Genomic DNA, 16233 nt, shown 5'->3' with positions numbered 1-16233 from the left:
TTCTAGTTTGAGTGTTCAAATGATGATTTTAAATGTGGAAAATTCTGTTTCCTTTCCTTATTTCTTATTCTCCCTATGACCCGCCCTGTCCCCGCCAAGGCCATAGCTTTTTACATGATGTAACAAATACTTGCTGATGAAAGCATCTATGACTTCACCTGCAGAGCTCACAAGCACCATAGTGATCAGTCTGAAGGGATTATCAGTGCCAGCCAGTCAGTCTGCTGTGTAGTCAGTGCTCTTTGTAGCCAGAGATGTGGGACTTGGGAGGCTCCTGAGAACAACATCACTCTATTTGCAAGTTTGAGTGTAGAGTCTGAGACTTTCTTCAGGAAATGTAATGTCAAAATATAATATATCGCTGGGCGCAGTGGCTCACGCCTGTAATCCCAGCACTTTGGGAGGCCGAGGCAGGCGGATCACAAGGTCAGGAGATCGAGACCACGGTGAAACCCCGTTTCTACTAAAAATACAAAAAATTAGCCGGGCGCGGTGGCGGGCGCCTGTAGTCCCAGCTACTCAGGAGGCTGAGGCAGGAGAATGGCGTGAACCCGGGAGGCGGAGCTTGCAGTGAGCCGAGATTGCGCCACTGCACTCCAGCCTGGGTGACAGAGCGAGACTCTGTCTCAAAAAAAAAAAAAAAAAAATATATATATATATATATATATATAAAATATATCCTTTCCCAGGAACCATCCTTGACATAAAATAGCAGGTTGAGCAGGTTGGCAATTCTAGTATTTGTGGAAAATTGAGGAAAGAATGGTAACTGTCCACTGGAGGTCGAGAAAGGTTCAAAGGAGTGAGAATTGAGTTGTAGGGAGGCAGGTGTAGGATGTGCCTTCTAGGTACTGGGATCAGGCAACAAAGTCATATTCAAGACTTTTGTCTAGTCCTCTGTCACACCTTGCCTCCACTAACTTTCCCTGAAAGGGCGCCGTCTGCTACTGTCACAGACACAAAGGCTGACTATGGCTTGGAAACTTGAGTACAGAGACAAGAGTGCTTTTCTGTACACAGCTAGGTTTCTGCTTGCTACCCAACTTTAAACTAATACATTAAAGATACATACATGCTCTGTAAAGACAAATGATTAACATAAAAGTCAGGATAATGGCTACTTCTGGGCAGAGGAGGGAGAATTATTTTTGGTTAAGAAGCACATGGCCGCACAGGTTGCCCACTGCACAACTCTAGGAGAGGCCATGCACAGAGACCCTGGCTCCTTGAGTACTCGAGAAAATCCAAGTGTGGGGTCCATAGGCATTCATATTTTTTCTACAGAATAACGTGCGTTTTATATAGATTTATGAATATCTGATTGCATCAGGAATTGGCAAAGGGGCCAGAGAGTAAATACAGTAAGTCTTCATTTAATGTCATCAGTAATTTCTTGGAAACTGCAAGTTTAAAGCAAAATGACATACAGCAGCTCCTCCAGTAACAGTTTCCTTTAACGTTTAGTTATAACATTGATGAGAAAAAAATTGCTTCACATAGTCACATTTTTCAAGAACCTGTCATGACATGAAGTGAGAACTTGCTGTGTTTTAGGCTTTGCACCACATAAGATCTCTGCCCCAGTGACTCAGTTTGGTGTAGTGTAAAAGCAGCCAGACAGTAATGTAAACAAATGGGCATGGCTTGTGTTCCAGTGAAACTTTATTTACAAAACCAGGTGGCTGGCTGGATGTTTTAGGGCTGTAGTTTACTAAACCCCAGGTTACACAATTACATCTTTAAACCAAAAAAAAAAAATGTAGCTGTGATTTATCTAGGAACTGAGAGTACAGAGTCTGGACAGAGAATGTTGATAGCATAGCCTTCTGTGATCTATGTTGATTTTTAAATGATCTAAATTTGACTTTTTTTTTTTAATGAGCTTGGAGCTTTGTCCTCTATCATGTAACATATTGACAGAAAACCACAATTGAAACTTTAAATTCATCAGGAAACCATTTTATCAGAATTATCCAGATGAATTTTCATTAATAGTAAAACCAACACAATTGATCACCAGATGTCAGGCATGATGCCAGGTGCTTTACACATGTTATTTGTCTCCCTTACAATAGTTCTTCAAAGTAGGTATTATTTTTTGTCTCCAGTTTGCAACTGAGAAAGGTTAACTTTTCTAAGGTCGTATAGCTAATAAAGCTGAGATTTTAAACCTGCGTCATTCAGCTTCAAAGTTCAGTCTTTTTTCTACAGTACATTGGCTCTATAAAAGGTATCTTGTTTTAATGCTGCCAAAATCAATTTGTTTAGATTGTCTTCGCAGTTTTACTGACTTAGAAGAACTTGATGAGACAGAGTTATATATGTGCCATAAATGCAAAAAGAAACAAAAGTCCACAAAAAAGTTTTGGATTCAAAAACTACCCAAGGTGAGTGTTGAATTTTGAGTTATGAAGCAATTTCAAGGGAAAAATGCTTGACTGCTAAGACTATGTCTATAACTTTACACTATGTGAACTGTTCTGTATGTCTCTAGGATTTTCAGTAAAAGCTAAACCCTTTACAGAATGAATGCATAAGGTATGCATGGAAGAATGATTGATAGGGCAGCTAAAATGTTATTTACTGAACTGATAGTAGTATCAAACTTTGAAAATAACTTAGGTGTTCACAATCTTTGACCTCATCTCTGTCCTCCAGGTGCTATGCTTACATTTGAAAAGATTTCACTGGACAGCATATTTAAGAAATAAAGTTGATACATATGTAGAATTTCCATTGAGAGGCCTAGACATGAAATGCTACTTACTAGAGGTAAGGTGGTTACCTTTTTAGCATGGTGAAAAAATGGCTCTTCAGTAAGATTGTCATCACACGGAGAGGTTAGAGGTCACTGACATACTGATGTCATTGACCACTGCTCCTTCTTCCTTGTTCTGTAGCCTGAGAACAGTGGCCCGGAGAGCTGCCTGTATGACCTCGCCGCTGTGGTGGTGCACCATGGTTCCGGGTGAGTACAACAGCTAGCTTCTGGTGGGTGGGAATACCTGGTGGCCAGCCTAATGACCTGCAGTTTTGTACCACTCTTGATATTTCTCCCTAAAAAATGGATTCAGATAAAGTAGGTGAAATTTCCTTCAGTTTTGCTGTAGAAGAGTACTCTTGAGATGATGTTGTGAAGCCTTAAGGGAAGGTAAATAAAAGTGAAATGGAGAATGGTTCATTTGAACCCAGTATTTAGAACCCAGTCTATTTGTCCACAGACTCCAAAGTTGCTTATTCCTTTACCAATTGAAATTTAAATGGGGCAAGAGGGGAAATTATTTGGAATAACTTACTCCATGTCATCTACTGTAAAGATTCATTTTAAGTCTTATTAAATAACACTAATTTTTTTCCCTAAAAGTTTGTATTAGGGGTCTAACCTGGTTTTTGGTCTGAGAGTTGCTATTCTACCTTCAAACATAAGACTACTATATGTGTGCAAACGACTATCCATGTTGAAAATCCTTTTCCTGCACAGCTGTGAGATCAATAAAGTAACATCTACACTCACATAGTGTTATGAAGCACAAGTCTGATTCTCACTACTTTATAGGCGCCTGGCTTTTTTCCCTTTGGAAGTATGTAGGATCCTCTATCTTTGGACTTAAATATCATCAAATGTATTCCTGCTTGGTAGTTGGTAGGGACACTTTTAGTTTGGTGCCTTCAGCTCATGAAAATGTTTATACTGTAGGTCTGAACCCATTCTTTTTCTCTGTACCCCCTATTATATGCATAGTGAATTTCCTGGATCTCTCTTCCACATGTCTTAAATACTCTTTAATGATTTCTGTCTCTGTTTCTAAGGACTGCCATGGCCTACTTTTCCAAATCACCAATTTGGGTTTCATCTGTATCCAAATAAAAGATTAGCTCCTCCATGAAATACTTATATTACATCAATCACATTTTTCTGACAACTTTTTCATAACAGCCTATTCTTGTTTTATGATTGCACTATCTTTTTCAAACTATTAGCACTAATTAAAAAATTTAAAGTTCCCCTAGGTTTTCTGCATTCAATTCCTCAGGGTTGATCACTTTACTTGTTCTTCCTGGTATTTCTTTCCTCTCAAAAATTTGATTTTGTAGGCATGCAAAAGGCTTAAATATTTTTAAAATTTGGTTTTGGTGGTTTATTCTGAATCATAGTAAATGATGAGATGGATCTTTATTGTTTAAATAGGGTTTTGCTGGCAGTTACGAAGGTCTGTTCTACCTGCAGGCCTTCTGTCTTTCTTGGAGGGCTGACTCTAAGGTTCCGTGTGTGAGTGGGTGGGTCATGCTGATCGGGGAGAGCCCCAATGACCACGGTGTCAGAGAAGGGTGCCCTTCTTTGTTAAGCTTAGTTTTTTCCTAAGATTCTGATGGGAAAACCTGGTACGTAGTTTTCCATGTTTCCATAGGCCTTGACCTGTGCTCGTTAGGTTGAGAGTTCCTCCTCTGTATTTTCTCCATTAGTCCAGGGCCATCTGCTGTGCATTGTAGCAAACCCTCGATTTCTGGTCAGTCTGGAGGAAGGTAAAAACATGAGTTTAGTAAGCATCTTAAATCAAAAGTCTAGGATGTATTCTTACTAAAATTTAAATCTAACATTATGTAGTTTACAGGTCTTTTTGTGATTTCTGAGGTCCTTTTTTCCTTTGGTCTTTTGCCTTTACAGGGTTGGCTCTGGACATTACACAGCATATGCAACTCACGAAGGCCGCTGGTTCCACTTCAATGACAGTACTGTAACACTGACTGACGAGGAGACTGTGGTGAAGGCAAAGGCCTACATCCTTTTCTACGTGGAACGCCAGGCCAAAGCTGGATCAGATAAACTTTAATACCTCCTCCAAATCATCATTCATCAACCATACCAGAGAAACATTTCCAGTTTTCCACAAATACTTGATCCAAGATTTAATTTCATTATGCACTTTTCAATTTCCTATTTTGGGTTTAGTTTTGTCAATGGTAGTGAGTTACTGAACATGGGCACCAACTAATTTTGTTGTTGTTCTACCAGAAAACCTCAGCAGACGTTTTGATTTGCTGCTTTAGTTGTAATAATTCAATTTTTATATGTAGTTTTAAGAACTTAGTCTTATTTGACTTTTTTATTTTATGTTAATGTTTTCAGTTCTCACTATGAGGCACATTTACATCAATGCTTTTGTTCCTCTCACATGCTGAAAGCAAGATATGTTCCTTATTGTGAAGAGTGACACAACTGCCTGCTGTCTTTTCACAGCTGTAATGGAGATCAGGTTGTCTCTAAATCAAGGATCATGTGTGCACACAACTTGTGGCCCACAAAATTTCACAGTGACTGCTGAGTAATCATTCTTTTTGCCTGTAAAAGATAACAAAGGGCATCATTAAGTAGACCAGGTAATTACTGCTTGTCTCTCAAGGCTGCTGTTTATCAGCACTAACTAAATAAATTTGTTGGTTCGGTTGTACTTGTCCGGCAAATACAAGAATTACTGTCTTTGTTGGTTTTTTGGTTTTGGGGCGTACTTGTTTGCGGGGAGGTAAGATGGGAGTAAAGACCAAATACATGTAATGTTTAAAAAAATGTTGTGACTCACTGACATGGTATAGGTGTTACAGTGAGGTAAAGCCATGGCGTCTGCCTCCTTTTTGAATCAGTCTCTCATTCCCCCTTAGTTGTAGCACTGGAAGTCACGGCATGTCCATTTTAGACTTACTGCTTGTGTTTGGCACCTGAGTCTGAGGTGTGAGCCTCTGGGATTTACTTGGTTCATCACTTGCACTTCAGTTTATCACTGGGGGTGTGCTTCCACCGGAGGACATTTAGAATCTCTGCTGCTCTGGGTTTTAACACCTCTCACTGGCCTATCCTGAGAGGAGAAGTTGAAAGTATTCTCATTTTGAGTAAGGAGAGTTTTCGTTTTGTTTTTTGGGGGTTTTTTTGGAGACAAGAACCTCGCTCTGTTGCCCAGGCTAGAGTGCAGTGGCATGATCTCAGCTCACTGCACCCTCAGCCTCCCGAGTAGCTGGGATTCCAGGCGCCCACCACTACACCTGGCTATTTTTTTTTTTTTGGATTTTTAGTAAAGACGGGTTTACCACGTTGCTAGGATGGTCTCGAACTCCTGACCTCAGGTGATCTGCCCACCTCACCACACCACACCCAGCCAGTTTTGTTTTTAAAAAATAGATTTAACTCAAATTCAAATTTGGAAACAGAATTCCATTTAAAGAAAGCAGTTGTAGTTTCTACAAGTGTTCTAAGACAGTCCTTTGATTTTTTTTTTTTTTTTTTTTTGGTTGTGGGGGGCGTTGGTAGATGTAGCCTACCAATTCTCCACAAGGAACAAAATGTATCTTGTATTAAGCCAACAAAACTTTCAGACATTTTTTTTTTCTTTTTTTTAGATGGAGTCTTACTCTGTCCCTCAGGTTGGAGCACAGTGGCATGATCACAGCTCACTGTAGCCTCAACCTCCCAGGCTGAAGCTATCCTCCCACTTTAGCCTCGAAGTAGCTGGCACCACCACACCCAGCTAATTTTTAATATTTTTACTGGAGATGGGGTTTCACCATGTTGCCCAGGCTGGTCTTGCACTCCTGGGCTCAAGTGATCCACCCGCCTTGGCTTCCCAAGGTGCTGGGATTACAGGCATGAGCCACCACACCCAGCCTGTTTTATTAAAAACATCTTGATCATTTTTTATTTTTAAGTTTATGAATGTAAGAACAGTCTGATGGCTTTCCCTCAGGTTGGGTATCTGAAGTTGTGGGATCAGATGTAGCTCCATTTCCATTTTAATATTAACTGGATAAATCCCACATCTTCCCAGAACACATCTGCTAAACACTTTAAGATGACAAGGAGCAAATTGCAATTATGTGTAAACTTATATCATCCAGTACAATGGCCCCTAGCCACATGTGATTGAAATTGAAATTAGAAACTCAGTGCCTTCAGTCACACTAGCCACATTTCAAGTGCTCAGCACCCGCAGACAGCGTAGGACAGTGCTGCTCTAAATTTTCACTCCAAAGAATAAAGCTTTGCCATCATGTTTAGATCTTACAACTTGGAGTCCTAAAAGATAATAGGGAAATGTGTGCTTAAGTTAATTTACAGTGCTAAATTACATTAGGTTAAACTGTATGAAACTCTGCTATTTGACGAGTTCTGATCTACAAAAATGACAGCTCCAACCTGATCTGATGTATCACACATTAACACCACATCTAATTGAACCTAAAATGTGAGTGTCTCCTGTGATCGTGTGAAGTATCTCCTATGAATCCGGGCTCTTTTGCTTAGAAGGTAGACAGCTGAAACCTCTAGCATTGATCCTTCCATCTTCAGTCTCTGAATGGGCAGCTGTTGAACAGTAAGGGCCTGGGCAGAGTTGATGGTGAAAAAAAGCTGTATTTTTATACCAAATGGAACTTTAGCAACATTGGACTACTTTGTCGGGCAGAGTGGTCTTCAGACAGGTGATGCTGTTGGCTTAAGAGATGAACACGTCTTCTCTCTGAATTTGTTTTTATTGGTTGGTTTTACTTGAACAGAAACGTTTGAATGGTATGAAGATTCTTTAGAAAAGTGATTGGATCCATTTGAATTGTGCACTTGAACACCAGTGATGTAAATGTGCCTATTGTATTTTAATTTTTAACTGTGTAGCCTTACCACACCTATTTTGAAAGCTGATCTTTTGTGCTCTTCAGGGCTTTTCCCGTGTGCCATGTTGTCTCCAGCAATATATGTGGCTTCTCGCTCAGAGCTTCTGCTGAGGCAGGGCCTCGCACTGAGTCACATGGCTCCTTGGAACAAGAAAACTTTCTCAGAAGTCCTCCCACACAGGTGGGTGATAGAAACAGTTTGTGGCAACACAAATCTCTCTCCATGGTGGAGAAACCTTTGCTTATCCACTGTATTCTACTCAGTGTATAGTGATGACAAATATGCTAGAATGAAACCAGTCAAGTATACTGGCCCAGAGTGAGTGTTAAATGTGTATCTCACCTGTGGAACCTACTCAGCAGCTTGGTTTCTGGGGTTGGGGACATATTTATTTCTTAAAGCCAAACCTCTCCTTCATTGGTTTAGTGTACATAAGTCTATTTAGATACACTTATCCCACTTTAATCTCCACCAGCCCCTAAACTCTCTCCTGTACCCTCTGTTGCTGAAGTGGCCTCTTCACTTGGGCCCTGGAAAAGCCCACGGAAAAAGTCTGTTCCTGCAGCCAAGGCCTGGGTCCCGGGTGACTAGGAGTAGCCATAGGCAGGCGAGGAAAAAGTGGGCATGTGGTGTCGTCTGTAGTCCAAGGTCTCTGCGTCTCGTCAGTGGGTGCAATGCCTTCCCCCTCAGGTGTGAGCGTGATGGACTCTAGACTGCCTTCCATGAGCGTTGGTCATGCTGTGATGTCATCATTTTCCATTAAAACCCAGTGTGTATGATGCCAAGAAGATTAATTGTGCAAGTGACTGATTCATTTAAATTGTAATCACGTCCCTTTTCTGCTTCACCAACCTGAACTGTTTTAAAAAGTATCATTAAAAGTCTGTTCTCTTTCCTTTTGACTTATTTCTGAACACCTTTTTTCAGTGGAGCCACATAAATGATGATGTACTTACTCAAATTGTGGGCCTCCTCAGTCAACAGGTAGGAAGATCTTACAGAATCCCCACGATTTGGAGCTGCTGTACCGGGAACAGGATGAAGTGACCTGTACGGGCAAAGTGATGGCCGGGAGATTAGTGCCTGCAGTCAGGTGCCTGAGGTCCCACTCACCCTTGCTCAGTGAAATCACCTCAGTCTCTTGTGACTACTGATCTTACAAAAATGAGGCCCCTTCCCTCCCCTTTAGAGCTAGACTGTACCCTGAGGCATGAGTTTTGGGGTTCTGAGCAAAGGATATTGGTCATCTTTTAAGGTAAAACAGGCAAATAACTGTTAAATAAACATCCTGCTTACAGTTAAGTTCCTGTAGACTACCTCTCTGCCCCCATGCCTCCTGCAGACGGAACCCTGTTTTGACATTCGTCCTTTGCCTGTTCTTGTCAGTCTTCTAAACTTGAAGACACAGGTCCCTGCAGTTCAAACTGTTATGCATCCTTATTCCATGGGGCACATTCTCTTTTGGCAGCTGTGCTGGTCAGAGGCTGCGTGGTTGCTGTCACTGCTGCCAAACCGCCTAGCTCTGGACAAGGCCAAAGGGGCAGAGCTTCATCACCTCCTCTGGCTGTGCCTCAGACCCTCTGCAGCATGCAGGAGCATGTTCCCCCCGGCCCTGGTAGTCCAGGATGCTTCCTGCAGCCTACCTGGAGCGGCAGCAGAGAGGCGAGGCTCCAAATGTGCTCCCTGCCAATCTTTTGCCATTCTAGCAGGGCTGCAGTAGTGCAACGTGGAAGCCATGCTGAAGCAGTGGCTCTTACTCAGTGGAAGGCACAAGTACCGCTCTGGCCTTGCAAGAAGTTGAAAGAACCACCTATTCCTAAGGGTCAACCCTCTGAAAAGCATTGGTTTGCGGAGGATTGGGAAGGGAAAGTGAAGATAATGCAGCTTTCTAATAACACCACCTGTGGCACTGCAGCATCCATTTTAAGTGGAGAAGTACACCTAGACAGAGCCTAAACTAGGGTGTCAGCTGTGATTGAGAACTATATCGATGAGCTTGAAATAGCAGCAGTAGCTGGCTCCCCTTCCTTGGGAAATGCTTCCTTTTGACTGTTCCTTGGTTTGTTTTTAAGAGAACCCCCGCTCCCCCCTGCACTTCATCTTGGCACGGTGGAGTAATGGAGGCACAGGGGCACCAGCTGAGGCTGGCTTCTCAGGAAAGCCACTGACAATGGCTACTTTCTTCTTTGCTTGACTGCCTTCTGTCTTTAAAGGCAAAGCTGCACCAGCCCTGACCAAACCTTAGTTCCAGAAGTGGGTTCAGCATAGGCTGCTTCATTTGTGTCTATGGGAAAACAAAAGGATTCCCATTCCCTCTTGTTCCAAATGGGAGAAAAAGCAAAAGTAACCACTGAGGTGGTAGTCCCTGGGCTGGCAGAGGAAAAACCGTTCTCTTCTCACTATTGCCTAGGCAGAACGCGGCCTGTACAGCTGCACCATATCAGCATCCCCCAAGCAAACCAAAAAACGCCTGGGATTCAAAGAAGGGAGTTAAGTTTGGGTCCTGGGTTTGGGAGTGAAGCAGCATGAGGAAACGGGTCTGCCATATCGTGAGGCCTCGGGTACTCAGGAAGGACAGTACCTCCAGGCAACCTGGCCTAGAGTTGAGTCAGAGAGCGCAGGGGTGGCCCCACTGGCTTCTCCAAGAGGGAACAGAGGGCACTCAGAGCGGATGGTGTGTGGTCAACTTAAAGGCAAAGATGGACTAAAATACTAAAATTGTTTCAAGCAGTTTCACATTAAGAGCTACCTCATCCATCCTGACATTTTGGGAAATACAGGTTATACACACATAGTAGAAGGCCTTACCAGTGAGAAAATGTAAAGCCAAGTAAATTTAAATTTAAAACACACACTCAGTACTGCTTGACCAAAACTACACAATCAACCACAAAACACCAATAAAACACAGACACACAACTTTGGAAAGAAGCTACTTCAGTAAAATCTTTTATGAAACAACTCAGGGTAAAAATCTAGCTGTTGGGGAGGCCAGGAAAATCCCCCTGCCTAGTGGCAGTCAACAGGACTTGAAGGCCAATCAGCCTCGCCTGGAGACAATTACTGTATGGCACAAAACCACAGGAATGAGGCAGCAGCCATGTACTCTGCTCACAACTCACAGCTGTCACCCTTAGCTCTTCACACACAGGTTTCTTCCTAGTAAGGGTGGAGCAAAAGATTCCACACTGATGTACTAGAAAATCAACACAGTTAACATTTACAGTTAGACTCCTTCCCCGTGAGTAGAGACTGCAAAGCCAGACGGAGCTGGCCGGGCCACCGCCACTGCCACCGCCAATGAAAACGCCTTGGGAAAAGCCAAAAGTGCTTGCCGCTAAACACCATTGTCAGCTAAAGGGAAAAAAAATCCCTTTTAAGGAAAGTAACTTCAATAGGCTCCTTTTCTGCCAGGACCTCCAATCCCTCTGAACAGAAGCCGAACCACAGACTGCCGCACGTATGTCTGGGTCCTGGCTTTTCTTCCCTCACCCCTCCGCAGAGCTGCAGCACCAGTTGTTAGCCAAAAATAAACACCATTCCTCAACCATATATGTCCACCGGCCCAGAGCCGGGGAGGAGGAGAGCAGGCAGGTCAGCCCGTCCCCTGGCTGCAGCTGCACTCACATGTGGCCACTGCTCACCATGCACATAACCCAGCTCAACCGGGAGTGCCTGCTGCACCTCTTCTCCTTCCTAGACAAGGACAGCAGGAAGAGCCTCGCCAGGACCTGCTCCCAGCTCCACGACGTGTTTGAGGACCCCGCACTGTGGTCCCTGCTGCACTTCCGTTCCCTCACTGAACTCCAGAAGGACAACTTCCTCCTGGGCCCGGCCCTCCGCAGCCTCTCCATCTGTTGGCACTCCAGCCGCGTGCAGGTGTGCAGCATCGAGGACTGGCTCAAGAGTGCCTTCCAGAGAAGCATCTGCAGCCGGCACGAGAGCCTGGTCAATGATTTCCTCCTCCAGGTGTGCGACAGGTAGGCCACCTTGCCTCCTGAGCAGTGCTGGCCCCGCTAGCTCTGGCTTCCCTCTTGGGGGGCAGGGAAGAGCAAATTACAAGACCAAGATGGCTCCACCTTCGGGGTGCCTCAGACTAGGCAGGCCCAAGGCAGACATCCAGACCTGCCCAAAGCATGGTCCCCAGGAGATGATAAAATCAAGAGGGAAACAATTGCTAATCCTCCTCTTAGCCTTGCAGGTCCTGGAGCTGCTTCATGCAAACACCAAGAAGTGGGGCCTCCATACTGGTAGTCATTAAGTGCTGGGTGGGTCCAGCTGGGCCTGGATTTTCAAGGTCAGGCTCTGGGAAAAGGCTTCCAGATGCAGCAATCAGCTCACCCCTCCCTTAGGCCTAGCAAGCAGCCCCCGAGGCCTGGGAAACGATGCGGAGGGGAGAGGTGGGGGAGCCAGGGTGCTGGGGTCAGCTAAGCCAAACCAGACTCCAGGAGTAGATGAATTACTGAGTTACACAGTACCCCTAAGGAGGGTGACTTAGCCTAATTTCTCAAATTAGCAAACTGATGCTCCACGAGGTGGTGTGATTTGCCCACAGTCTAGGGTTGCCAGGTTTTAGCAAATATATAGGCTGCCCAGTTAAATAGGAATTTCAGATAAACAGTGAATAATATTTTAGTATAAGTACATCCCAAGTACATCTTGTGTTTATCTGCTAACCCCACCCCAGACACAGACATAGACGCTGAACCACTAGGCCAGGCTCCCTCCACGGCCCCAGCCTCATGGGTATAGTGACCCAGGCAAGAACACGGAGCTACTCAACCAGCCTCTCACTGAGCCTCTGCCAGTCCTGTGCTGCCTTTGAGGAATAACACCCCCTTGATCACTTAGCAAACTGGGCCTGCTGCTCATGGAAAACTAGGCTCAGCCAGTTTACTGCCACCCAAGTTCATAGTTGCTATTTGCTGGCAGCACTACAGGAGTGGAAGGAAACAGCGTCGTGACCCCATCTTTCTTTTGAGCTGGGAGAAAACAGAAGATGGACTTGGGGCTGGGCCCTGACTGGACAAGGCCATTTTCATGGGCTTAACAAGGCCCAAGAATCAGACTAGAGAGTGATATGGGGAGGGGCCGGGCGGCGGGGGCGGCGGCGGAGCAGGGTGCGAATGGCAGAACATGTCCTGAAATTGTTCCATTCTTACTGTAAGAGAACCGAGCTTAATGCTCCAAACCTGCAGGTGTGAAGTGGACCTCCCAGGCCACTGTACTGATCAAGCAAGGGGCCCTGCTGTCACATAAAAAGCAAAAGGCTTTGCTGTCAGGGCTCTGCTGGGTCACCCAGTTCGTCCAACCATGTGATCCCAGCTCAAATATTTAAACTCTTGCAACCTCATTTCTCCTTCTGTAAAATGTGCTAAATTTTTCTTATCCGATAAGAGAATGACACAGTGGCACCTGGCACATAGTAGGTACGGATGAACGTCTACCGAATCTGGTTCTTCTGGCACTCGGCTCAGGTCGGGAGGAATGGCTGAGGATGGCTGGGCAGGGAGACAGTCCGCTCTTTGTTTTTTCCCTGTATCAGAATTATTCCAAAGATTCTTAGAGGAAAAGATCACCCAACACCTTTGAGGCTTAAACAGCTAATCCTTATAACCACCTTGAAGGTAACAATTCCTCCCACTTGACAAATGAGAAAGTGGCGCTCAGCAAGGTTCAGACATCTGTCCTGGGTTTGACAGCAAGTAAGTCACCAGCCAGTCACTTGAGCTCCCTGGGCCAGTTTCTTCACTTACAAAACTAGGGGTGCAGAGGTTGACGGGGTGACTAACGAAGGCGCATGAACCTGAAGGAGGCCTGGGCTCGGTGTGACACCTAGCTGCGCCCAGCATATTTTAGTGCCTTACTTCCCACCCCAGGCACAAAGGAGCTGAGCTGGCCCAGCCAGGGGCAGTCACGGAGCTGCAGGGGGTGCTGACGGGGAAAGGGAAACGCTTCCCCAGTCCAGACTCTAGCTCCCTCTGGCTGCGCGGAGCCAAGGCCCCGGCCCATTAGTCGGTCCTTCTGGACTGGAAGCAGGCTGGTCCCGTTTGTTTCCAGGGAAAGCGGGTTATGACTGCCTGTGGAAGGCCCCGTTGCAGGCTCCTCCCAACCCCAGTGGTAGACATTATTCCCCCATGCAGAGCAAACGAAGGCTCTCTGAGTGACTGACACGGCGATAAGCCAAGTCTAACTTGGCTCAAGATCTTTTTTTTTGTTGGGAGGGGCTGGTGAGGCTGCAGCAGAGAGTTCCCCCAAGCTTTCTGGGCAAGCACACCTGGGTGGGTGTCCCTGATTGTACCTGCTCAGGGCCTGCGTCTAGCTGCCTCCAATCCCTGCCCTTTTCCAGGCTGGTGGCCCAGGGGATGCAGAAACAGCTCTAGTCAACTAAGCTGAACCCGGACTCAATGCTGACGCGTGCCCCCACCGCCTCGAGGGTTGGGATGGGCCTGTCACTAAGCCACCTCCAAGGAAACAAATCCCTCTTCCCACTCACGTCCCGCCGGGACGTTCAGGGGCCTCAGGCTTGAAGCTAGACTGGAGCAGTCAGTCGCCACGCACCGCTCCCTGCGAGGCAGCACATCCAGAGTGAAACAAAGAGACAAGGGCTGTGGCTCCCAGAACCGGCATTCCCTCTGTCCACAGCCGCCCCAGAACTCTGCTGGGCCGGGGTCAGGGCTTCCCACTAGGGCTCCCGAGGCTACGAGCCAAGAACCCACGCAAATGAAGGTACGGTGGGGTGCAGGGGCAGAAAGAACAGGGAAAATGGGTCGGCCAGAAAGTCGACGTGGAACCCTGCCGTGTCATCGCAGTCAAGTGTCTTCACCTCGCAGGGCCCGAGTCCTCCTCGGTAAATGAGTCCACCCAGTCCCCGGGGCGGTTGGGTGGCTTTAACAAGCCAGTGAGCCCCGGGTCACCGCACTCTCCTCACAGGTGCCCCAACCTGGCGTCTGTCACGCTGTCGGGCTGCGGCCACGTCACCGACGACTGCCTGGCCCGCCTGCTGCGCTGCTGCCCACGCCTGCGCGCACTGCGCCTGGAGAACTGCGCGCGCGTCACCAACCGCACGCTGGCGGCCGTGGCGGCGGACGGGCGCGCGCTGCAGACACTGCACGTGGACTTCTGCCGCAACGTGAGCGCGGCCGGCCTGCGCCACCTGCGCGCCGCGTGCCCGCGCCTAGCCCTGCGGGCAGAGCACAGCGCCGCCATGCTGCCCGACCAGCCCCCGCGCCCGCGCGCGCCTGCCACGGCCCTTGGCAAGCTTCTGCCGCGCTAGACACCGCCCCGCTGCGGCCCCCGGGGAAGGAGCGCAGCCTCAGACCGTCCTGGCTGCGAACCCAGCTCTTCCACCTTGCAGACCACCACCGCATCTTCTGAGCCTCATTTTCCCTGTCTGCACAGTGGGAATAAGAAAGCCTACCTCACGTTAAGATTTTATACATAGGATAAACCCAAGATTAAATGGATGTTTGGAAAACACTCGGCTGGTTCTCACTCAACACCACCTCCTTTCCCCTCTTGCTTACGCCCCAAGCTTTCTGCTGTGCGCTCCCCACGGCGGCGGGAGGCGCCTGCACCTTCCTCGGGGACTCCGATCGCCGTTGAATCGAAATCACCTCGGTGGGGAGGACCTGACCACTCGGAGTTCGCGGGCTTGCGCGCAGGGATGACTGGGGCCAGTGCTGCCGCGCGCAGGGGTCAGGAGAGCCTCCGGGCGGAGCGACCCCGCGAGACTCGGTCGGCTCCCGGAGTGCCCTGGGGACCGCCGTCTCCAGGGCCCCCGGTAGTGATCTCGGTAAAGCAGGAGGAGGGGAAGCAGGGGCAGAAAGAGCCACCGAGCCGCTCCTCTTTGAGGTTTTGCCCGCACGCGCGGCTGCCTGCCCACCTTTCTTGGGGCGGATGCGCTCCCGGAGTGACCGCACTCGCGATTGTAGAAAATTCGCTCCCAATTGTTGAATGCTTACATAAACTGCATAGTTATCCATATTTTCTACTGTTCTCATATCATAAGAGAAAAATAAATGATTTGGAAGAAAAAAAAAAGCCTCAAACATTTAAAAGCAAAATCAGCAGCCCTGGCTAAGCTTTTGATAATGGGACTATTATAAGCTGATGACAAGCTAGATTTTTCACCTGTTGGATTTGCTGGACGTGAACACAAGCCTGGGCTTCCAATTTCAATTTCAGGGCTGTAGTCACTGATGTGTCACATTTAGTGAAGGCTCTCGGCCCCTCCGCAGCCGCCTGGTCCTGGGTCACTGGGGAGGATTCTGGGTGGGTGGAAGAGACGAGGAGCACTATGGGCGCTGCTCACACTCCGGCTCCACCCAGCGCCAGCTGCGATAAAGCCCTTCACCCATCCAAGGCCAGGTGTTTCTTTGTGTGAAAGAGGAGCTTGATCCCTGCTCACAGGTTCCTGAATTCATTGCTTAAATAGGGAAACAGCAAGGAAAAAGACAACTTCTGTTCTCATGAAGCTTACCTTCTAGTGGGGGAAGAGACAACAGGTAACTGGTATATACGAAGGTAGAAAGGGCCGGATGCGGTTGCTCAACGCCTGTAATCCCAGCACTTTG

The 16233-nt window shown here is 47.0% G+C and overlaps 2 protein-coding genes, 1 long non-coding RNA gene and 1 pseudogene across 18 annotated transcripts in view; 3 read left to right on the top strand and 1 right to left on the bottom strand.

Moving 5' to 3' along the window:
- Positions 1 to 5479, top strand: part of USP3 (ubiquitin specific peptidase 3) — an 85338-nt gene extending 79859 nt beyond the window's left edge. For all 8 annotated transcript variants that reach the window (XM_021940632.2, XM_021940634.2, XM_021940638.2 and 5 more), the window contains 4 exons: positions 2269 to 2387; positions 2659 to 2772; positions 2901 to 2968; positions 4667 to 5479. In XM_021940632.2, the coding sequence (XP_021796324.1) occupies positions 2269 to 2387; positions 2659 to 2772; positions 2901 to 2968; positions 4667 to 4832 (467 nt within the window). In that variant the 3' untranslated portion in view covers positions 4833 to 5479. The remainder of the gene's footprint in view (positions 1 to 2268; positions 2388 to 2658; positions 2773 to 2900; positions 2969 to 4666) is intronic.
- LOC108586738 lies at positions 2964 to 15939 on the bottom strand. 9 transcript variants are annotated; one of them, XR_004185131.1, is made up of 5 exons: positions 14154 to 14636; positions 13073 to 13193; positions 8614 to 8705; positions 4223 to 4514; positions 2964 to 3057 (listed from the first exon to the last, which is right to left on the bottom strand). It is a non-coding gene; the product is annotated as an uncharacterized LOC108586738 (long non-coding RNA). The 9 variants fall into 9 exon arrangements; XR_001904392.3 differs by having other exon boundaries at positions 2964 to 4514; positions 14484 to 14686; XR_001904393.2 differs by having other exon boundaries at positions 2964 to 4514; positions 14601 to 14683.
- LOC101017973 (F-box and leucine-rich protein 22) lies at positions 8703 to 15136 on the top strand. Its single transcript, XM_003901040.5, has 2 exons — positions 8703 to 11637; positions 14591 to 15136. The coding sequence occupies exons 1-2, from the start codon at positions 11120 to 11122 to the stop codon at positions 14931 to 14933; spliced, it is 861 nt and encodes a 286-aa protein (XP_003901089.2). The 5' UTR covers positions 8703 to 11119; the 3' UTR covers positions 14934 to 15136.
- Positions 15097 to 15573, top strand: LOC103885876 (annotated as a pseudogene).
- Positions 15940 to 16233: the final 294 nt, after the last annotated feature.

This window comes from Papio anubis, chromosome 7, assembly GCF_008728515.1.
Source record: "Papio anubis isolate 15944 chromosome 7, Panubis1.0, whole genome shotgun sequence".
In the NCBI taxonomy this organism is placed as follows: domain Eukaryota; kingdom Metazoa; phylum Chordata; class Mammalia; order Primates; family Cercopithecidae; genus Papio; species Papio anubis.
The sequence above is the reverse complement of the archived record's forward strand: the minus strand, read 5'-3'. Positions and strand labels throughout refer to the sequence as shown.